Source organism: Aulonocara sp. 'chitande type north' Nkhata Bay, linkage group LG6, assembly GCF_057382095.1.
Source record: "Aulonocara sp. 'chitande type north' Nkhata Bay isolate Kocher_YH1m ecotype deep benthic linkage group LG6, A_spYH_male_GT1.1, whole genome shotgun sequence".
Lineage (NCBI taxonomy): Eukaryota > Metazoa > Chordata > Actinopteri > Cichliformes > Cichlidae > Aulonocara > Aulonocara sp. 'chitande type north' Nkhata Bay.
This window is the reverse complement of record NC_141349.1, coordinates 40,576,186-40,600,480: the sequence shown is the minus strand read 5'-3', so window position 1 is coordinate 40,600,480 and position 24,295 is coordinate 40,576,186. Positions and strand designations below refer to the sequence as shown.

The 24,295-nt window shown below is 40.6% G+C and overlaps 1 protein-coding gene across 11 annotated transcripts in view; it reads right to left on the bottom strand.

The window, feature by feature from the left end:
- LOC147328528 (endonuclease V-like) overlaps positions 1-24,089 on the bottom strand; it is a 70,570-nt gene extending 46,481 nt beyond the window's left edge. For 2 of the 11 annotated variants that reach the window (XM_086296964.1, XM_086296963.1), the window contains exons 1-7: positions 23,768-24,081; positions 22,445-22,616; positions 18,484-18,618; positions 16,944-16,983; positions 15,593-15,705; positions 8,385-8,453; positions 8,066-8,194 (exon numbers count right to left, since the gene is read on the bottom strand). In XM_086296964.1, coding sequence (XP_086153090.1) covers positions 8,066-8,194; positions 8,385-8,453; positions 15,593-15,705; positions 16,944-16,983; positions 18,484-18,618; positions 22,445-22,616; positions 23,768-23,811 — 702 coding nt within the window. In that variant the 5' untranslated portion in view covers positions 23,812-24,081. The other 9 variants (XM_086296961.1, XM_086296966.1, XM_086296960.1 and 6 more) reach the window with 9 other exon arrangements.
- Positions 24,090-24,295: the final 206 nt, after the last annotated feature.

Here is a 24,295-nt window from a genome sequence, read left to right as displayed (position 1 = left end):
TGCAGCAACTATATCACTATTTGTGAACGTATTTCTAAATTTTTGCTTCAAGTTAATGAAGCTGTAACTAGAGTCTGAATTTAAGTGGCTAATATGAATTTCTGTGCACGTAGACAGCAACTGATTTGTAACAGACAAGAAGTTTGCACTTTATTACTGTTTGTCACAAACAAATTTGATGTAACTGCTAACTTGTCCCTATTTAATTGAAAACTGATAGCAGACTGACATCTAATTGCTGTTTTTCCTAGCATGACTTTAACATAAAGGCTGTGCTCTCTGATTACTAATTTGTAAGCAATTAAATAACTGGTTATTTGTATAGAACAATCAACACATTACTTTTTCCATTGCAACAAAAAAACAATTTGAATACTCTAATGTGGTTCTTTGTAATCACTGGAGGGAAAAAACTGTGAGGTCTAAAAGTGAAGATAGAGTTGCTAAACTGGGGACACAAAATAAAAGAAATATGTAGGACCAGCCCTTTGTCCTGAAGCCAAGAAGCACATCCTCTTATCCTCTGAAATCATGAATTATCTCACATTTGTAGTTTTCATGGATCAGACTGAAATCAGTAATTAGGTTTCTCATTTCTCTCTCCATGCCTCTGTGGCACTGTACAACAGCATCTATTCTTCACCCGTTCTCTTCATCTAATTATTCATATTCCTGCCCTGTGCTTAATTTGTAAATCAGCTGCCAGAACAAAAGACAGGGAGATACACAGAAAAAATGTCACAGAGCCCATCAAACAAATTCACAGAGCTTGGAGCACATCAGAGCTAGTCAGCTCTAACACTGCCTGATATATGTGATTCATGTAACCAATGGCACAATCTACACAGCTTTAACAAAGCTCACACCAAATAAAAGGAAGCCTGAATGCAAATCTTTATATATATAAAAAGCATTTAGATGCTAAACTGACTTTGTGTGCACAGAAAACTATGAACATCAAGGGTTTGTGTTTTTTTTTTTTTTACATTTTATTTATTAAAAATCCCCAAAACATCACAATGACCTCAAAAGAGAAAGTTCAAGCACTTCAACTGAACGAGGTGCACACTCCTTTAAGAATCAATTACAGGAACATAATACCATAAATAAAGTTAGTTTTAATGTTTCTGTACATCCCAGCTTAAAAATAGAGGAGATCTGAGTTTGTCTGTTTTTGCACCATCAGCCGCTCAAGGTGACCTTCAGTACATTATGCTCATTTCCAGCTTCATTTTTTTTTAATCGCTGAACTCTCATAGAGCAACTTTGAATGACTAACAGTTTAAAATCATCCATATTTATCTCATGCTGGTCCAGTTTGCTCCTCTCCTTTCACTCTAAGACGCTTTTCCTCTGATTAAACGCTCACAAGCAGAACATTTGAAGAGATCCGACCATATCAGAGCTCTCACTGACAAGCAAAGGACTCACAGTATTTGCACATGCATTGACCTCATTACTTGGGTCCTTTGCCATGTTTAATATGATCACTCACCATTTTAACATGTTTGATTACAAATAAAGAAAAGCACAACTGGTCCCCCTTAAAAACCCTGTCAAAATGAAACCAGTGAAGGATGTTTTTCATCAAATCCTCCTTAGGAATTTAATTCTTACTTATTGCAAACACTTGTAATGGAGGTCGTGTTATAAATATATAATCTCAAGGCCCAGTCAGTAATAAAATTGTAAGTGCAGCATCAAGGACAAACTAAGGAAGGAATCTCTTAATATTAAACATGTTCCGTCTGGTTCAGCTCAAGTTCAAGTTCAAGTTCAACTTTATTGTCACTTCAACCATATACAGTTTAAAAATACACAGTGAGGCGAAACAACGTTCCTCCAGGAACCAAGGTGCTACAAGACAAGTTAGTGCAAAAAATAATAATAATAATAATATATAATATATCTAGTAATAATATTGTGCAAAAGAGCATTTACAGGTTGGTGTGTGCGATGGTTTGGTGGTGTAGGTCAGTGTGTTTGCGCTTGTGTTGGTTAGTCAGTCCAGTCTCAATGTTTTGAGGTAGTTGAGTTAAGCTGAGTGATAATGTTAGTGTATGTGTGTGTGTGCGTGTTTATCAGTCAGTCCCTTTTTGCTGAGGAGACGGATGGCTTGTGGAAAAAAGCTGTTGCACAGTCTGGATGTGCGTGCCCGAATGCTTCAGTACCTTTTTCCAGATGGCAGGAGTGTAAAGAGTGTGTGAGAGGGGTGTGTCCGATCAGCCACAATGCTGGTGGCTTTGCGAATGCAGCGTGTGGTGTAGATGTCCTCAATAGAGGGTAGAGAGACCCCGATGATCTTCTCTGCTGTTCCCACTATCCGCTGTAGGGTCTTGCGGTCTGATATGGCACAGCTCCCAAACCAGACAGTGATGCAGCCGCTCAGGATGCTCTCAATAGTTCCTCTATAGAAGGTGGTCAGGATCGGTGGTGGAAGCCGGGCCTTTCTCAGTCTTCTCAGAAAGAAGAGACGCTGTTGGGCTTTCTTGTGCAGGGAGCTGGTGTTGAGGGACCAGCCGAGGTCCTTCTCCAGGTGTACGCCCAGGAATTTGGTGCTGTCAACGATCTCCACAGAGGAGCCGTTGATGCTCAGCGGTGAGTGGTCGCCTCGTGTCCTCCTAAAGTCAACAACCATCTCTTTTGTCTTGTCAACATTCAGAGACAGGTTGTTGTCCTTACACCAGTCCGTTAGTCTCTGCACTTCCTCTCTGTACGCTGACTCGTCGTTCTTGCTAATGAGACCCACCACGGTCGTGTCATCAGCGAATTTAATGATGTGATTTGAACTGTGTGTTGCTACACAGTCATGAGTCAGCAGTGTGAACAGCAGAGGACTGAGCACACAGCCTTGTGGGGCCCCAGTGCTCAGTGTGGTGGTGCTGGAGGTGCAGTTCCCGATCCGTACTGACTGAGGCCTTCCGGTCAGAAAGTCCAGGATCCAGTTGCAGAGGGAGGTGTTCAGGCCTAACAGGCTCAGCTCTCCTCTCTTTTTGCTACATACAGATTGGTAAAGGCAGAAGAGCCACAACAACTCTCGAATACATGCTAAACCTTGATAAAACCAAGCCAAAGAAATAGGAATGAAAAGCAAGCTCTCAGGAATACACTTGCAAGCAAAATATAACAAATGCAGATGCTTCCATGTTTATTGAACAGTTTGATGATGATGTGAATCATAGTTTTTGACCTTCAGCCACCAGACGGCAAGCAAGAACCCGCAGAAGATATCAAGCAGTCCAGTTTCATCATCAGCTCCAAATGAGCCAACATCTTTTCGAAAAATTCCCTATATATTTCCAGAAAAATTTAAAAGACCTGGAGAAACATAAAGAGGCGCTAAAGTTACTAAACATCAGCTGACTGACCTTTATTGCCTCTCCTGGCACAAATATTAAGGACTGTAAAAATCTTGCATTTCTTTCACAATAATGCCCTGGTTGATCTTATACTGACATTTTTAACAGTTATGCAGCACCTGTTCAGGAAGAGTGTCACACGTGTCACCCCAGGCTATCATAAACTCTGTGTTTTGAAAACAGGACAGCTACATTTATGACATTTAAAATCTGTTTGTATGTATAACTCGTTGTAGGTTGCAGCTTATTCAGGAATTGCTCGTCCAAACAACACAAGTGACTGAAATCATTGGTGACAGCAAAGACAAAAAAATAAATACAATGAAAGGCAAACGTGTCAACCTATCTTTCTGAGAAAGGGCCAGTGAGTGATGCAGTTTTCTAAATGCTAGAACTTTTTGGCAGGCGCTCATTAATATTTTACACCCTTCAGTCTTTTTAAGCGTTAAGGTGCGAGAGACTTGGAAAACTTGGACTCGTGTTAGTGAATATCCCCTGAGGCCTGTGTGTTTATGTTTGTCCTTCCCTTTACATACTGAGTGGAGACAGCACGTGTCACTCTAAAGAGAAAAACAGGTTATAGAGGACAACTTTTAGCCAAATTATGAGAAGTTCTTATCTAAATAACATCAAACTCAGCACAGCAGTTCCCAGCAACACACAGTGCATCGAATGAACTGTTGCTAAGCTACAAGAAGAAAAGACAGGTGGACAGAGAGGGATTTCTTGAATTATTCGTAACATCCAACAAGCAGTTTTTCACTCCAACCATCTCACATGGTCATGACATCTGGGTATGACCAGTTAATGTCACAAACATTTGTGTGTCACATGCTCCAAAGTAACACGTTACTGCAATCACCATTCTTAGTGACGTAATAATCTAAATGCAAATATAAAAATCTGTAATCACACTATAGTTACAATTATTATTACTTGTATAACAAGAGTTTATTAGTTATCTGCACGATGGGAGGATAGGACAAAAAAAAACACGTCTTTTTCTGCCTGGTAGGGGGAGGAAAATGGTGAAGCAGTTTATGACTTGGGAATGATGTTAAACCTGAGTGCATGCTGACCCCAGCCCAGCAGCCAGAGCCTGAACTTTAACAGGTAGAGACATAGTACACATGTAAACACTAAAGAAAAGTCGTATGTGTGCCCTCAATAAGACACTGGTTTGTGTCGGTGAGCAGTATGTAGCATAATGGTTATATTGTTACCTAGTAACTATGTGATGGTGTGTTTCAGGTCATGTTATGGAGTAACATCAAAATAATGCAATAATTAGTGTAACAATTTACTTTCTCAGGTAAATTTTTAAGCAACGTAATGCACAACTTTTAAGAAAAGTAACAAGTAATGTGTAATATATTTTGAATACAATCAAGTGAAATGAGTTTTGTCTGTAGGATGGCAGGGCTCAGCCTTACAGATGAGGAGCTCAAACATCCACAGAGAGCTCAGCTGTTACTTCTTTTGTGTTAAAAGGAGCCAAGTGAGACGGTTCAGTATCTGATCAGGATGCCTCCAGCGCACTTCCATTTGGAGGTTTTGTTGGGCACTTTGAAGACCCAGAAGAAGATCTGGAACCCACTGGAGAGATTATATTGTTGGGACCCCCTAAGAGTTACTGCAAACCCATGCTGGGGAGAAGGACATCTGGAATACGCTGTTTAAACTGCTGTTACAGCAACCCGACGAGATGAGATGAGCAGAAGATAATGGTTTAAATGTCTGGCCCAGTACATTAAAGATAACATTTCAGTCAGGCTGAACCATCAAAGGATCAGATCTCCACTTCCTCCCACTTCGCCTTGAAAATCAAGGCACAAATATCTGTATGTTGTTTGTTGATTTCAACTCAGCACTTTGGCCTTTAGCGCCACAATCTGACACTAGATGTTGGACTTCCTCAGACAGGAGCGTCACACCACAAACCTCCAGGTTTGAGTGTTCAGCCTCATCCTGTTCACACTGTTCTCCCACGATTGCATTCAGAGACCCAGAGAGAACTCTATTGTGAGCTCTGCAGAGAGCGCAACCGTTCTGGTGAGATTATAAACACTGATGAGAGGAAGAGAGGATTTATATCTAGAGGAAATCAATAATCTTACAGCATGGTACACAGAGAATAACCCACTGCTCAACATCAGCAAAGGTAAAGAGACAAGGAAGCAAAAACACCCTCACTGGAGCTGAGGTGGAGCCGACGCAGAACAAGAGGCTGACTAGATGGTCAGCCAAGCAACCTTTGGATGTGGAGTCCTACCAAGTATGTGCAAGTGTGGGACTGACACAGAATCTGTTTAAGTGTGGGTAGTTATATATATTTGCATCTTTCTAGTTTGTCCACGATGAACATTTGCACACAAAAACCTGTTTTCATTTTCTACTGTCAAACGTATTCAGTTATTCAGTCTTCCTGTCAGGTTGATCTCTTTTTGATTTTGCTTTTTTCATGAGATGTGACTGTGATTTCAAAAGCCTGAAGGATGAAAATTTGCCTGCCAGCGAGACGTAACATCGCAGCTGGATCTATGAAGGAGAAAGTACCTGTGGCAGAAGCCGGGAGAGAACACGAGGGCAATGCTGGGAGACACAGAAGGGAATGTGGATGTCAGAGACTGAAAGCAGAGCAGTTGGGCAAAGAAAGGAGGATGAAGAGGGAGGCACTGGTGACTGGACAGAGGAAGGTAAGATTGTTCCTGCTTCTCTCTGATGTCCACAGTCAGTCCCTGTTGCTGCCGGATGCCCCTCTCCCCACCAGCTAAAACACTTGAAATAAACACACACAGGAGGAGGTGAGTTAGCCGCTGCTACTGCAGCTCCTCTGGTGAAAAAACTGATAAAACTGATTTTGAGTGTGAGTGTGTGTGTTTACAGTGCAGTCAGGTGGCTTGCAGTAATCATATGGTGCACTGCAGAAGCACAGCACAGCCTAGTGGCAGAAAGAAAAAGATGAGGTGATGTTCCTCCTCTTCCTCAGGAAAGCATTTAGTGGTTGTTTTTGCTATTTTATGTTGTGAGTAAAACTTTTAAGACATTTAAAAAAGCACTTAACTTTCTATCCCAACTTACCCCGTTACCAGTGCCAGCATGCACTGGGCAGGAGGCAGAGTACGATATAGCTGAGCAACAAGAGAAAAGGGACACTAAAAAGTTCATAGTGAACTTAATCGCCACCACTGGGCGACAATTCAGCTCACTTTATTGGGTTGTCTTAAATTTTTGTGGGCTGCAGTTAAACAAAAGGAATCAACAGCACATTGAGCCTCACGCATAAATATTTTTTATCGGTGGCATTTTCAAAACCAAAACCAATCAGTGCAGAGGGCTCATGGGAAATCAGTAATGTCTATCAGAAAAGAAAAAACAGTTGAAATCAGGTTAAAAAAAAAAGTTGATTGTGGACACACCTCCAGCCTCCGTAAACATTTAATCAAAGGTTCGGTTGCCTCATGACAGTGTGATAAAATGCACTCTGGCTTAAACTGTATTTATGTTTCACTTTAAGGAGTGATGGAAGAACAAAAACAGCGTCTCACCTTTGCAAAGTAAAGTAGGAAGGAAATTGACTAGTGGTGAGGGGAGCACACTTTTATACAAATGTATCATTTTGCATCTATAATTAGCGAAAGACTCAATATTCACAAACCAGGAGGAAACTCTTTAAAATACAAACAAACAAAATGTAACTTAAATAGCAACAGATAACATACCAGTTATGCTCAAAACAACTGTAATATTTGTGCCTTTTTATTTTATTTTATTAATTTTGATATCAAGTATGAAAAGTATTTGGAAAAAAAAGTATTTTAACATATCAAAAATTACAATAATAATTAAAATGAAAATGTTCTCTCTCAGTTAAAATATTTAAATAAATAAATATTTAAAATTTAAATTAAAAAGATAATTGAGTGCATATTTTAATCTATGAAGGCTTACTTTGGAAGCACAATGCACTCTGTGTCAATGTGGTGAACTGGTGGCACTACAGAGCTGTCATTATGACAGCTGATTTTAGGTTTTTTTAAGTAACCAAAGCATGGTTACATGGCTCTTAGTCGAATAAAAGAGCTTTTACTTGTTGTTGGTCATAGGGAGCGTCTAAAGTAAGCAAAATATCATTGGCCTAATTAAAAAAGTTCACTCTGTTCATCATCCATTCATTTCTGTGCATCTCAAATATAATAGCAAAGTATGAACCATATACTTTCCAACTTTGCGAAGATCCTGTCTGCCTTGCAGTTAAAAATATCTTCAGTGTCACACTATAGCTTTGTTGCACTTGTGTCTGACAGCCGGCATCATCTTATCGTTTGAAACTGTCTGCACAGTTTTCTGCGCCGGGGCTGGAATTCATATAAAAATACAGCCAAAATTGGAACATCCCTAATTTGGCTGCATATATTCTTCTTCTCTCCATTTTTACATGTCTCCCAGGCCCTGCTGCCAATAAAGCACTGCATAGCGTGATGCTCACACCTCCTCGCTTCACAGCAGGACACTGTTACACAAGTGGTGAGCACTGCTCGCTCCCTGAAACAGTGTTCTGCTTCTAAGATGAGAAGTTCAACTTTTGTTTCTACTGTTCACAAAAAAGGCTTCTAGCATTCCTGCAGCTGCTCTGCTGAACACTCATGATGGCTCAATGCACTTTTACAGTGCGTGTGTGTGTGTGTGTGTGCACGTAGACCCACCTGTCTGATTGGCTCAGGGACCCGGTAGCGGCAGCATGCGTGTGTGAGGCGGACAGCTGTGTCCAGGCTGATCTTGTGGCCCACAGACACGTACACTGGCTTCGAGCTCTTGTCAGAGCTTCGCAGTGCCTGAATTCAAAGACAGAAGTCTGCTGTAACTTTTCAGCATTCATCTCGCTCTCCAGTTGTGATCATCATAAAGAATTTGTTGCGTTTGACTTTCAGCAGCGAGGGTTTTCTTTGAAGTCAGCAGCAATAACACAACACCTTTGTCAGAGGTATTTGTTTCTATTTTCTGTGCATCTGTCCTTTGCCGCACCTTTCCGAGCACTTTGCCTGAGGCGCCTATGAGTGGGAAGCTGTCTCCTCCTCTTTGCAGAGCAGCTATCTGTGGAGGCAAAGAAACAAAAATCAAAGTCAAAACAGATGTACAGATGCCAAAACAAATAGCAGCAAGCTGAAACAAAGTATTAACCTCCTGCAGAGCCTTCACACTCGCATCACTTTGTCTCTAACCTCTGCGTGGCCCCACTTTGCTGTCCAACTAGAGCTTCAAAATGCTAAAACAGGACCACATCTTTATTCCACTGAAAGGACGGTGGGTTATGACTTTGAAAAAGAAAATCCAGACAGTCTTGTTCCCAGAAAAAAGCACTGCACAAAAAATATTGTTTTAAATTTTAATCTGGCATAAAAGGGTACAATAATAAAACTCCTAATACAGATTAATGATAATGTAATAACAATGTACTATTTACTTTATTGATCCCCGTGGGAAATTCCTCTCTGCATTTAACCCATTTACTTAGTGAAGCAGTGGGCAGCCATTGGGCGCCCGGGAAGCAGTGTGTAGGGACGGTACCTTGCTCAGGTATACCTCAGTGTAGCCGTTCAGTGGATTCGAACCCCCGACCTTCCGATCATGGGGCCCCCACGCTACCTACTGAGCTATCCCTGCCCCAAGTAGAACAATTAAATAAACTGTATTTTGAAAAAAAAATGTTTTTATTATCTTTGTTATCTCATTTTTCACAAGTAAATGAATAAAATTATCAATGAATTGATTTAAAAATGAAGGCAAAGACTTTATTTGGACTTTTTCTCTTTTTGGAAAAATGTCAAAATCTTTTTTCTAAAACTGTGTTTCGTCTCAACAAATTCAAATTCATGACATTTTTTTAATATTCCTTATTTTCAATTAACCGCCACATATCTACAGTAGTCTGCAGACTGAGTTTGAGTAAACTAGAGGCCTAAGACCATATTTCAAGTTGTGTTTGAGTTTTGTGAAACGAAAGCATGTGATCGTGCAAAAATATAATTATTATGCATGAGATTCAAAGAGAGAGATTTTGACTCAGCTAGTTACCAATATGTCACTCACCACCAATTGCTAGGAGACGGTCTTCTGTCAGAATCACTTGGATATGCCATCTGTGCAAGCTGTTAAATACAACCTGAAGCAGGACCGTGCAACAGATCGAATTTAGATTTCAACTGCAATGTTGTCTGCCATCAATTATTGAAATAAGATAATCAAGATAAAATGATTATTGTGCCACAATCTGCTCATTCTTTTCTGTCACCGCTCCAACTTTCATTTCCTTCTGTCGCCCTCCTGCCACTTTGATGGAATATAGTTTCTTTGTTCTCAGTTTGTTTGCTGTCTAAGTTTTGGTTTTCTTTATTCCGGGTTATATTTTAGTTTAAGTTACTGTTTGCATTTATAGAGGTTATGTTTTTTCTTCTATGTGTTTCCCTCTTTTAAGCTGATTCATGTCTCTTTGCTCCCCTGTTCAGTTACTGAGTTACTTCCTTACTGTTTTATTTTGGTAGTTATTTGTGTCCTGTGCCTTGTTTATAGTTTCACTTCCTTCCCATCCTTTCCTGATTGCCTTCACCTGTCTCTCCTAACCCAGCTGTTTCCATTGCCTGCATTGATCTTCATATCACTGCCACCCTGTGCCATGTTTACTTTACCAAACAATTCTTTTCAAGCAAACGTTCTGTTAAAAAGACAAGTTTTTGTCTTTTGTTTTTTAAGTTTGGTGACTCAAATATTATTTTCCAAATTCTCTGAGTAATGGTGTTATATAATCACGATTCAACAGTGGCTAAAATACTTGTGATGAGAACATTTGTCCTAACCTAATCTATGTTATAAAGTTTGGACTTAATATTTCAGACACATTAGACAGCAAAAGCAAACATTTGATGTGATCATTCAGGCGTTAGACTTGAAGTGTCACTGAGATATAATGAAACAGCCAGACATAGAAACAGTCCTTGAGTCTGAAAAACCTTTAAATGTATATATTTTTTCCAACTAAGCTAGTTTTAAACCTAAAGAAAATGAACTAACTCTAATAAAAGACTAGAAAATTATTGATGTACTAACTGGCTCATCTTTGACGTCTCATGAGAGCCCAGACCAGATGCCTCCATTTTTGATTGAAGGATGCTGGACTCAAAGAAAGATTTTAAATGACCTCTCTCTTGATTTCTGTTAGAGCTAAAGTTTTGTTCTCATAGTCAAAGAGACGGTGCAAAGTCAGATGCAGTGATGCGGGCTGCTGTTGACAGGTGTGCTCTGGGTTATGGGCCAGAGCGATGAAGGGAGTTTAGCCTCCATGATGGATGGAGTGTCTGCTCTACTATGACTGATTACAGCAAGCAGCCAGCAGGGAGACAGGAGGGGCCGCATGGGGCATCCAATCCCGGCTGGGATGAGGCCAATAGAGTGTGTGTGTGTGTGTGTGTGTGTGTGTGTGTGTGTGTGTGTGTGTGTGTGTGTGTGTGTGTGTGTGTGTGTGAAAGACAGGAATAGGACTGAAGCCAGGGCACCAGAAGTCAGAAACACGGGGTAAGTCATCAATAACCCACTAGTTTGAGTTACAGCCAGGCTATCAGTGAGAGAAGAGACAAAGAGAGACAAACAGGGAGAAGGAGATGAAAGCGAGAAAGGGGATAGAGTATGAGAGGAGGACCGATAAACTGGAGGTTAAGGGAGAGAGGAAGAAAGAGAGGAGAGGCGACGAAGACCTGAAGGACTCTGAGCAACACAAAACTTCAACAGAGATAAAATTTTCCAAAAGTGTACTGAGGACAAAAAGGAGGGAAAGAAACATTTTCTACCCTCTCTCATCCTGTCTCTTTTGTCTAAAGCTCGGCTCACACAAAGGCCTACTGCATCACTTCCAGCACAGGGACATCATGTTCAGCTTCAAATAAAAAAACAGCGAGCAGAGAGAGAAGGGCTTTCATGTTCACGGACACTTCAAGGGGACGCATGTGCTTTAATGATGACAGAAGGCAGTCAATACAACCTAATGATTCTCCATCTTAACAAGTTATCCGTTGTTCTTATTCACTGCTAAAGATGAACAAACAGCTGTCTGTTTTCAAGGCCTTTGTTAGTTTGCTTTACTGACTATTACTGTATATAAAAGATGAACTTAATCATAGTCACACATTGTATGTGGACTAATGTCTTAAAGCCTCGCATCTGGCATTCTGCCCGTTGTTTTCTTCGGTGACACACTTTTGACAAGAGGCTGGAGGTCTAAAAATCAGCCAATGCTTACTCGTTCGCTTTATTAGCAAAGTGAATCTATAAGTGCAGCACTGCTCATAACACTGGAATTTCACTCTCCACAACTGGAGGTTAGACGGTGTGTTAGTACAAATCAAGCCATATTAAGCAGATAAGTGCACAAACACGACTGGGATTGAAATTAGATGAGGTGAAGCAAAATGCTATTTTTATACCTAAAATACAATTTAAATAGGTGAGTTACAGAAAAAACACAACTCTATGTGCAATAAAGCTTCAAATATAAAGTTGGCATGTTAACCATGTACTGTAGGCAGGTGTAGCTTTCTGGTCTGAGTGAAGGCACTGTTTTCAGGGCAGCAGAGGGGGACTCCTCCGGTTTAAAGTCTGACTGTATAAAACTGTGAAATTCCCCTCCTGCTCACATCAATAAACACTTTACTGATGAGTTTAAGATGTCTTTGATGTAAATTAAGGTCGTCATAGGACTCAAAAAGGATGATAAAGCAAGTTGAGCTTTAGGAAGGTATACCTTGTGATTAACAGCCATCAATATTTGGTCTCATCCACAAGTTTTCACATTGGCTGGGACTTTACTAACTAATCGCTGATGTCATGTTGGCCATTCCTAACTTTATCATATGATTTTAAGACTGAAGTCTAACTTTTGTATTCAGCCTCAAGAGGTCATTTGATGAACTGCAGTTTTTGGCACTTCCCTGTTTCTGTTTTCAGTCTTGGAGGCTGACATTCGTTTACAGGCTCTTTTCTTTGAATTTTTAAACTGATTTAAATCACTCTTACAAAATAGTTTTGTTTTTTTTCCCCCGAGTGATAAATCAGAAGATTGATGAAACTTTTAAATAAGTTATTAAAGCAGAATTCATATAATTTTATGAATCTCTATTAAAGGCAACCAAACTCAGAAAAAATATCCCTGAACAAGTTACATTTAAGTAAAAAAATGGTGAAAATGTTTTGACCTACATACAGGTGTAATACAGGTGTGACCTTTTACATTTTGTACCTGACAAACTTTGGGTGACACAAAGACCACTAATTGCTATCAAGCCCAAAATAAACAGATAAAATTGGAGTGACTTTAATATTCTCATCTCAGATGATGCATTGGGTATTTCTTCTTCAGTCACTCACTATGTGTTAACAGACCTCTCTGCATAGAATCACTTGTTATTAACCTCTGTCTCTCTTCCACAGCATGTCTTTATCCTGTCTTCCTTCTCTCACACCAACCAATCACAGCAGATGGCCCCGCCCCTCCCTGAGCCTGGTTCTGCTGGAGGTTTCTTCCTGTTAAAAGGGAGTTTTTCCTTCCCACTGTCACCAAAGTGCTTGCTCATAGGGGTTCATATGATTGTTGGGTTTTTCTCTGTATGTATTGTTGTAGGGTCTACCTTACAATGTAAAGCGCCTTGAGGCAACTGTTGTTGTGATTTGGTGCTATATAAATAAAATTGAATTGAATTGAATAGATGTCTACTGTTTCTTAATGAAACTCAAACCTCCATGCAAAAATATATTTGTTTTACAGTGCATCTTTAAAATTTATGTACATTATAGTTTCTCTGAGCACAGGCTCATCCTGCAACATATTATGTGCATTCGTACATTAACACAATCCCTGTGCTATACAGTGTTTCATTTTCACCTTTCCAAGGAGGCTCCATCTGATAAAGACGCACATACACACCTTTACTTTCAAGGTTTGCACATTTAATTGCCGCAACTAAGAGAAACTTCTGTAACCTTGAGAGACACTTCTCAGACTGCATATTGGCTTTCAGAAACTCTGTTTGCTGGAAATGTTGAAAGAAACTCTGACATCTGATCTAATCGAGTATGGCAGCGTATCGCTCGTCAGTGGTACGTGGCGGTGTGCTCGTAGCTCCAGTAATGGCTAATCTTGTTTCAAAAGAGCTAATTTTCTGAAATTTGGTAGGAAGCCTGATATAGCTTGTGTTTCACAGATTACTTCACAGCTAATTTCCCACCAAGCGCTCAAGCGCCAAAGCTGGTGTTCCCTTGAAGCGCCGCAATCGTGTGCGTGCCTGTAGACAAATTAGAAAGAGCCCCAGAGAGTGACAATTACATCAATATGGGCAGGAAGGGACTTCTAAAATTTCACGCTGATCCAAAGCTAATAGCTTGAGCCAAACATGCAGCATGGCCGTGTAATGCCTGTGCTACCTGATCCTGAAAGTAAATGAGCCACATGTATTTGGACACATACCATGATAGGTGTAAACAAAGATCAGATTCCCCCCAGGGGGAAAAGACGGGCGTAATTTTTCTGACGCCAAAGCCACTAACACTAATTCATGAGATGGATACATTGCAGAGAATTGAATTAGCATCTTACACGACTACATGAAGATTGCCGGGGTTGTAATCACACTATGTATCTGATGCTAACTGAGAAGTGGATCAGATGTCTGTCCGCTCCTCTCCAAAACTTTGGAGGACCACTCAGCATTAAAATGCTCATAACTGCAGACCTTTAGATTCTATTTAGAATTTGCATAATGGCTTTTCAGAAGTGACCACACTTAAGCTCAGCTAATTCACTGTCAACTCAGACAAGAAGGCCACAGGGTTCGAGCTTTTTCTGTGAGGAATCTGGAAGTTTCCGAGGAAGATGAAGTCTTAAATAATCTCCTGGAGCTGCATGAGCATGTGAATGTGTGTAGTTCATGTAAGATTCAGACAAAGCATTTTTATTGATCTTTTTGATGTATCAGTTTTTGCTTGGTCGGACCGCCTTCTGCTCCTCCCGCCTCAAAAAGGAAATAGCTTTCACAGTTTTCACAGGACTGTGCAGTTCTCTGAAAAACAAAATAAACTCCATGATTCAGTACCAATAACTTCCTATAATTTCTATGGATGGAGTGAAGGTGTACTTACACAGATTCCTGTAAAAACCTCTGACTGTATAAGTTGTTTTACTCAGTTTGCGCTGGTTTTGTTGCAGTTCCTTAGTCTATGCCACATGTAGTTTTTGGTTCATTCCTACTCATTAGTTGCATTAGGTTTGACTTGATGTTGCTTTTCATCCTTATTACATTAAAAAGAGGGAACAGTTTTTTAATATTTTCCTGTGGCTTCACTGGTCTGTCCCTCTTCCGTTCAGTTTGGCCTGAAGTGAAATGATAACTGACGCACCTGCTCGTTTCATCGGGTAGATTTAACTTTAAAGTGTTTTGTTTTTTTTCCTCAGCAGGTCGCTGAGCTGCAGACTGGAACAAAGGGAGCATTTGCATATTAATGAAAACCAGGTTTTGCTGTCCCACAGGTATACTTTGACCAGTGCACATTTGTCCCAGCTTGATTTGTATTCAAAAAGTCACATTAGCGTTAGCGACACAGCAAGGTCTTGGCTCGCAATAAAAGTCACAGTGAGAACAGTAATACACGCAAACAAAGCGCACTCTCACACACACACACGTAGAATTAGAAGTTGTGAGTTTAGATGCACACAAAGTCACACTGAAAAACAACTCTGTCCTTTGCTTCGTCCCTCTCTGACATTTCTTTGCTTTTCTCTTTAGATGCAGCGAGCAGAGAAAGCGATTACACTTTGAAAACTTAAATAATTCATCCAGTGACTCCTGTCAACACTGGGAGCTCTTTTACAAGAGAAACATGTGTACACAACTAAAAGAAACATTAAATATGAAGCAGGTTTTCTTCATCTTTTTTACATCAAAGAGCTCTGAAGGCCAAACCGCAGAGTGACGAGGCTCTGCAGCTCGGTGGGAGAAACAGACGTTCAAGTCTTAGACTCGTCATTTTGAAATGGCCTTTTTATAACACTGAAAACCACAATGGATACAACAATGCTGTATGACTGGAGACCTGAGCATAACAAAGTGCACACATTGACTCATCAAACCTACAGAATCTACGTTTAAAACAAAAAAGATCTTAAATTTAAAAAAGAGATGATGTTTTCTCACTTGTGACTGATGCTCCTCACTCTTGTTGACTCCTTGCACCTGCAGCAAGTTTTTGGCCACGCCCACACAGGGCAGCCCTGACAGCACTCCCAGGTGACACGCCAAGCCAAACTCTGCAACGATCCAAACAGCGACAATCAAGTCACATCCAAAATTAAACAGCGGGGAGTAAACGTGCTTCAGCGAACTGTGTGATGCAAAGAAACGTTACAACAGAGGGCTTCACGGTGATTCACTCAGGGTTGATTTTATCAGGTGTTACACCCAACAGTCCCTTTAGTGAAAGCCAAAGTTTATACAGCTTGTCCTCAAACCTCGCTAGACTCACCTTGAATTCAGTATTTTTAACAAGCTCGAGTGGAGCTGAATGCAAATCTGTGAATTAATGATCAGTGAAAATCAGACTGAAATTTTTAGCTGTCTCTTTTTTTGAAGATGCGCTGCTGACGAGTGTCATGCTACGTACGACCCAGAGACCGAACAGCAGCATCGGCATGCACGTCATTTTTTCCATTTTCCTTTCACAGAGATGAGTGTACTCTAACATCCCGAGCCGGCTCATGGAAAACAATCATTGGACATAGGTTATGTGTGTCACTTCTTTGGCCACACAGACATACAACCGCTGGTCACTTCCCTCCACCCTCGACAGATCTGAATCCCTACAGCTGTCTCTTATGTCACAAAATTAAGTTCAAGCTGAAGGTGTTGATATAACCAACCAGGGACGCTCCAAAATTTTTTCATAGGGGTGGCCATGTGGGGGTGGCACACCAAAAACAGGGTTTTCAATTTTATTGCTGTTGTCAAATATAGGTTACTTGAAAAATATGGCAAAAAAAGAGAGAAAAAACTGAATTATATACCTAGTTTATTTCCTGCTATTAGATTTGATATCACTCAAAATATGTACATATGAAAACCAAATAAGATTTTAAAATCCATCCATCCCTTTAAAGATTCTTCCTCACTCTTGTGTTCACGTTTTTTAAAATTATTACCAACACAGAGGTCACAGAGGCGACAGGGGGGCGGCCAGCAAATTTTAAGGGGTGTCCAGTGCCCCTCCTGGCCCCCCTTTGGTGGCGCCTCTGAATCCAGCGTTAATCGCATAGGTCCAGATGGACAAGAAGATGACCTTGAGGGAAAACTGGGCGATGATTGTACAGGTACAGAGAAACTAACAAACACATTATTCATTAAATGTGTGTTTTTAGATTTTTGTTGTTTGTTCGATTTTTTACAGTGAACTGTTAATATTTTTATCAGTGTTATTAAAAGTTTATTACATTATGTTATCTTTAAAGTAAAAACAGAAAATCTAAAATCTTTGTTCGGTCAGTCGCCTCACCTCTGTAATGAAAGAGACCATTCCCATCCACAAACACCACCTGCAGAGAGAACACACCTGAAATGAGTTCGACTGCAGGAAGCTCGATATTACTCGCTTTTTCCACAGCAGACTTTTCCACGTGTCTGAGGATTAAAAGCACAGGTGAAATAATAAACAGAGCTACTTCATCAACAGAGGTATTATTAATCTTTTGCTTCTACCTGTGCTATGAATGATATGATCAACTAAAATGTCCAGAGTGAAAGATTTTTGTTGTTATCTATTGTGTCTATAACCCTGGGATGGCAGAAGATCTTCAAAAGCCGAAGTTAGTAAGAGCTCCTCAAACTGATATTGGAACGCTTCCAGCTCCAACACACCGATGAATTTTTAAAGCCAAAGGTGACTCCGCAGACATATTTCTGCTTGAATCATAAGTCACCAGGAACACTCACTTGAAAGGTTGCAGATAAAGGGAGCAGTGACTGCATCTGTTCAGAGCTAAATGTCACTGGAAGTAAATCTGAGCTTGTGTGTGTGTGTGTGTGTGTGTGTGTGTGTGTGTGTGTGTGTGTGTGTGTGTGTGCGTGCATGACTTTCTAAGTGTGAATGTGTGTGTTTCTGCACACCTGCGTGCACGAGGACGACAGAGGGACAGAGTGGGAGGCGTGTGGGCTGCGACAAACAGAAGCGAGTGGGTGAAGATGAACAAGAGGCGTCGCTTTAGAAAAACAAAAAACCGAGAGGACAAACAGAGGAGCTTCACTTAATGTGCATGAACGTGATGCGAGGTTTTAAAGCACTTGTCCAAATCCAGTAACGTTAGCAGGTTGTCGGTCTTGTTGGATTCATAAGTAACTTTTTCCACTTTGGAGGATTTATCGGTTATTAAAACATTTCCAGCTCACTGTGCCCTGGAGATGGGAATTATATCACTTCTTCTAGTACTACTACCATAAATATAATAATAATAGTTATCACAATAATAACACTCAGATCTTACTGAAGAAATTTTAATTACTTAGTTTGCCCAAAATCCTCAGGTTTCTAACTTTATCTGTAGGAATTATGCCAAAACTGCAAACTAAGGTTAACAAGCACAAACTAAAATGTTTTCTTTTCACTCTATTGTGAATATGAACCATCAGCATCAACAAAATAATGGAAAAAGAGTTTGTTTTACTTCCTGGTCAAATAAAAATGCAAAAAGATATATATATTTTCCTTTGTCTGTGTAGCTTTGAGAAGTTAATCTGACAGAAACGAACAGAACCCATTTCAGTAGTCACTAAAACAGGGGTGGGCAACTCCAGGCCTCGAGGGCCGGTGTCCAGCAGGTTTTAGATATCCCCCTGGGTCAACACACCTTAATCACATGATTAGTTCGTTACCAGGCCTCTGGAGAACTTAAGGACATGCTGAGGAGGTCATTCAGCCATTGAATCATCTCTGTTGGCTCAAGGACACATCTAAAACCTGCAGGACACCGGCCCTCGAGGCCTGGAGTTGCCCACCCCTGCACTAAGAGGTCATTATTCAAGTTCTAGCACGTCCAGACCTGAGGAAGGAGTGTGGGCTGGTTCTTCTTCAGCCTCTGCAGAGCCTCCAGGAGGAAAGGAGTTTCTCTGAATGCCAGAAAGCCGGCTATGTAGGGGGCCGTCAGGGTCACCATCTGACTGTCTTCATACAGCACCTGGCAGGAGGGAGCAGAGACTGCTTCATTTCTTATGACTGAATTTTACTACACCGTCGGATTATCACAATATTTCATTTCTCCATTGCAAGCAGCAATCTCCAAAGTCTCCACAGACACCCACACTAACATCTTCATCACCTTCATTCATCATAAAACCTTTTTTTGTTTTTTTAATAACCCATCTTTTTTTAAATTTTGTTAGGGGCATGGCTGCTTTGATTGACAGGTGGGCTGACACAGGCCAGTATCTGCCAGGTGCCACTTCTGCTGACATAACGAGTGTGTTACTGTTATTAACCTTTAAGCCACGTTGGATAATTCTGCAGGATATCCATATTTCAGTCAGTCAGATGACCACAAGTATACAGAGAAGTTCATGGTAGACTCAGTGACTGCGGAGTGCCCAGGTCCTGTGGCTGCACAACAAGCCCAAGCACAATCATCGCCCCTCCATCCCCGTGCTTACAGTTGTTATGGGGTGTTTGTGCTGATATGTTGTTTTTTTTCCAGATGTGGTGCTGTGCATTATAATCAAACATCTCTACTTTGGTTCTGCAACTCTTGTGGTTTGTTCAGATGCAACTTTGAGGACTTTTGGAGAGCAGACGATTTCTCTTGGCAACCATTTGAAAAAAAAAATCTTTGTTCATTTTTTTTAACATAACGTTTGCATGCTAATTGAGGCCTTGAGAATCTGAGATGGAGCTCTTGGGCTTTTGCAGTTTCACTGACGATTGCATGGTCTGACCTTGGGGTGAATTTGCTGTGACATCCACACCTGGGATGTTTATGGCATTGTGTTAACACACACCTGAATCCTACAGACCAGCAAACCGCCCAAACTTCTGCTTTAACAGAGGTGCTGCATTTGATTAGCAGCATTGGCGCTTCTCAGCCTTTTATGTTCTAAGGAAGCAGTAAGTCTGTACTCAGCTTTTCACAGCACTGCACAGAGTCCTGTGAAAACCTACATTATTGCATGACTGTACATAAATGAGTCAGTCAGGGACACTGTCAGGGTGCTTTGGACAAATGCGTCCACCCTAGTGTATATGTAAGGGTGAGTCCAAAGGCACATACAAGCTGTACAAGATAATCACCAACATCGCCCATCTGGCACAAAATGAAACATCTGCTCCCTGTTGATTAAAGGCTGTGAGTATATTCTGAACATCTGACAATTTATTTCATTTAAGTGACCTGGTCAATTAAGTGGACACAGTTACAGTTTAACTGTATAAACTCCTAAAATTTTGGTGTACATCTAATTTTTAATCTCATCCTCGGGAAGCCTGTAGTGCAGAGCGAGTTCAACAGCAGGATATCTACTCATTGTCTGACAACCACAAGAGGCCACATGAACTTGTAATGAGTCAGCCCATATTTTCTAAATCCCGTTCAAAATAAACGGGGATCACCAATCATGAACATGGAGAGGTCTCAGAAGAATACACAACTATAAGGCTCAACACATACGAGCCAAGCAAGAGCAACAACATTGTTTCTCCATGCTCCATGAAAGTTAGCTTACAGGAAGAGGATCTAAACTAGTTTTTAATAGGAGACTGAACTCAAGAGCTGCACCGGCACAAGATAAATGAGGGTTATTTTGAACTGAATAATACAAAGATACTTATGTGTCCATGAATACAAATCTGGAGCAGAAAAGAGCCCCTTTGTTTATGTAAAACACTATCAATATTGCCTAATTAACAGTCTTAGTATTGCCATGCAGACTACATTTTGATTAGAACCACAGCGGGTTGTAAAATCAGCACAATATATACTGTAAACAGCCTTTCCCATGTTGGCAGGATCCATGTATGTACCTCCCTCGCTGTCCTGTCTATTTTAAGCAGCATCGCCGCAGGTAAACATGTCTGCCATGATCTCCTTCCGAGTATCCTGTGAGGTACCAGCAGGGTCCAGGTGCAGATTACAGGTGCACAAGCTGTCGCAACTTTCTGACCAGCATATAAAATCCTGTTCTGCTCACAGCGAAGAGATGTGCTCACATCTCGAATGATGTAACATCTAACAGCATCACGTGTTATCGAGGCTGTTATCGGGCATGAGCTACAAATAAAACACACAAAAGCTGTCCGCCGAGTCGAGCTCGCAGAGGCTCACAGCAGAAACGTTTCTGAATACCTGCCTTGTCATCTGGCTTTAGAAATGCCGAACACCTTTCAGGATATGTCATTGTCACATTGTCGACTGCCGTGACCTTCATCTCCTCACAGGCATATTTATTCAGTGAGAAACAATAAAATTATACAACTTTTGCTTTTTTTCTGTGTGACTTGCAGCAGCAGTGAGCACACTGTGGAACGTGGAACTAGCATTCTTTTGAGCCCCAAATAGCCTCAGGTGGCAATGTTGAAGTAAATTGAAAACAAGCAGGGAACAAAATCACATTATTGAACAACATTTCTGAACACATTTCATTAGCCTCACTGGGTCCATGTATCAACAATGTATGGTGACATATGTCATTAATTATAATTGGAAATTGCCAGCAGGCCGTGTTAATGCACAGATAAATAACTGCGAGGAGCAGTGCTGGTGAAAGGCTGCTGGGAAAGTAAATGAAATGAAAAGCCGGACTGGGAAGGTCACTTTGAGGAGCTCTGTTGCATATTAACACTTTCACTGCCAGACTACTGTTTTCAATTTATGTGTATATTTTAAAAATAGGGACACAGGCTACATACAGCTTTTCTGTGTGTTTACAATTCTATTTTACTTTAAATCAGATCATAATTTACAAAATCAGAGATCACGCTGCATTAAAGAAAAATTAAAAGGAGCGGCTGAGTGCATGAACTCATCAGGAAAGATTTTATTCAGGTTATAAATGAAACGAAAGGTTATTGTCTTCTTCTATACAACTGGATCAGAAGCTATATCTATGCATGAAGTTTAATTATATTTAACATTGTAATTACTTGACATAAACGTATATATTTATCAAAATGTTTTTCTGAAGGCCAAGAAAAAAAAAAATTTTGTCTTGGAAAAAAGAAAGCCAACAGAAGAAAGCAGCAGCTCTGAGGAAAACAAATATGCGCTCCTCGGGGTTTGCATTCTAATATGCCTAAAATAACGTTGTTGGCATATGACTGTTCATAAGCCCCACAGGCAGAAGCTCACAGGAGAAGTTATCAAAAGGTGAGGGTAAAACATTTAAAATCACTTCAGCGGCTCCCTAGAACATACCGACAGCCCCGGCGAGAGCAAGAATAATTTCTTCCTCATGCCGCCAGCTTTCAGGAGTCATAAAAAAAGCTGTGACTTCAAGGCGAGGAAGCAAGAGGAGAAAAACGCCCATAAGGACTTTGTATTCAGTGCCCAAACAAAGTAAATGCGACTACTTTAAAGGTTAACAGCTGGCCTTGCGCAATATTCCAGCTGCACGTATTACAAAGCATTCAAAGGCCAAGCATTTTTTTAAGGATAGCATTTTGTATCGTCATGTGTTTCCTTTTCATTAAAGGTGTCACTGGTGAAAAAAATGCAGCCTGTGGAATTCAATTTCTGATCCTCAGCCTTCTCCACGAAGCACTGCTGCTGTTCCCACCTGTCACCACTAGAGGTCAGAAAAGCTTCGATGTTTTTAACTCAAGTGTTTATTGAACTTTCTCACAAGTTGAAAAATGGAAATTAAATTTTAATTTACATATATGAGTTTTAATCTGTAATCTTTTATTTATCTTAAACAAACAAAAACATATAAAGGGGGTTAGGGTTATAAAATAACACTAATGTTTTATGAAATATGATATATTTGGCATTACAGGGTTATTTTATCTCTGTAGCTCACCTGCAGATCTGGGTAGCTGAGTACCACAAGCTGGGCACAGGCATTGACGTCATCCCCTTTGATGAAGGAGAGGTCCACCCCACCAACTCGCTCCAGACCTGAAAAGTCTGGGCTCCTCTGCCAGTCCTCTGTGTCGTCCTCCAGCACCTGCTGCCTCAGACGTGCCTGCTCACTGCATCGGGAAACAAATATATAAACATAAACACAAACAAATATAAACACACTCGCTGGCAATTACTTCATGAAAAAATATGAGGCCGGCATGTAAAGTCTATAGCAGACAAAAGGGCTGTTAACAGCAACAAATCTGAAACTCTCACAGTGGCTTGATGAACCCAGGTGGTTCGCCTCCTGCTGTGGTTTGTAGAACTGCAACTAATTTAATTATTCAAAACAAGGGCTTATCTCGAGAGCTTTCAAAACCAGTGACATTCACATCGTGAATTTTTAATAATGTCTAAAAGAAGAATCAGTCAGCTGATTGTATTGTACTGTTGAAATGTAAATATCTGTAAATGTTGTAATTGTGTCTCTCTGCAGGACAGCAGGAGCTCCACACGCTCACATTAATCAGAGACATCAGGACATGATACAGACTAACATGATGATATCATTGGTCTTGTCTTTACAAACAAGTAAATCAATGAAAGGCTGATGAGGTGTGGAGGTGGCTCAGCTCCAAGAGCTGCCTGTGTCGTGCCAAAGTAGTTGGCCCTGACAGAAATTGCATCCCCTGCACAGCAGCATCTGTCAGCACAGTCGCTGCTTTTTACTGACAAACGACATTTTTACAAACTTTAGTAAGACAGGTGAGAAAACCATTTACTGTCAAACAATTACTGCTGCTCTAATGTAGGATGAACAAACACTGAGTTCTTAAAGATACAGAGACACAGAGAGAAAAGAAGAATATAAACAGGAAATAAATACAATCATGATGAAATTAAATAATGGTAATGAAAATACTGAAAATATATATTTTTAAAGAATAGAGACCTCTGGTATTTTAAGATATCATCACTCTTGAAGCTGAATTTTTATCATTTTAGGATCCCAAAATATGGATGAGGTCGTTATAACTGTATCCTTGCGTTAAACGATTATAAAGCCTAATATGATTACACTCTACGGCACTGGTGCTGTTTTGGTATTTCACCATCCACTGAAGCTGACTTCTTCTGGATGGGACACTTTGGAAAACTTTGAAGATAAAGAATCAGCAACGTTTGGAGCAAAACGAGTCTAATGGACTTAACTGCAGAATAAAAACTGGGTCGTATTTAAGGTGTGCTGTGAGTAGCTGAGACAGAACAGCACTCTGACCTTTCCCACTGCTGGAGCAGATCTTCTGCGGGAGAAGCGGACATCTGTCAGCCTGCTAATGAAGACACGACCAGCTGTGAAATTACTGTTTTTAAGAAAAGAAAACACCAACTGACAGCAGCAGGGAGCAGGCTGTTTACTTCCGTACTGCTGACGCGACTTTGAGGGCGGGGTCACTGGGACTATCCCGGTAAATGCTGCCACCTAGTGGTTTAAACTGTTAACTACATCAGGTTTCTGCTCACACCGCATGCAGCAGGATGTGTTAAGGTCCGAAATATGGCTCCTCATGTGGCAGTTCAGAGGTTCCCTGTTCGGCTGTCTTCCGGTACCTTCTCCACATACTTGAGACAGCAGGTTTGCAGTTGGACTCGCAATAGCTTCCGTTTCCTAACTGAACAGATTAATATCCCTGAAGTTAAAAGTGATTTTGCCTTTTACCACCTCAGACGCCATGCAGGATGGTCATGGACTGAGGTTATTACAGTTAACTGCAATTAAAATAGAAACTAAAACCAGCTGAAACTA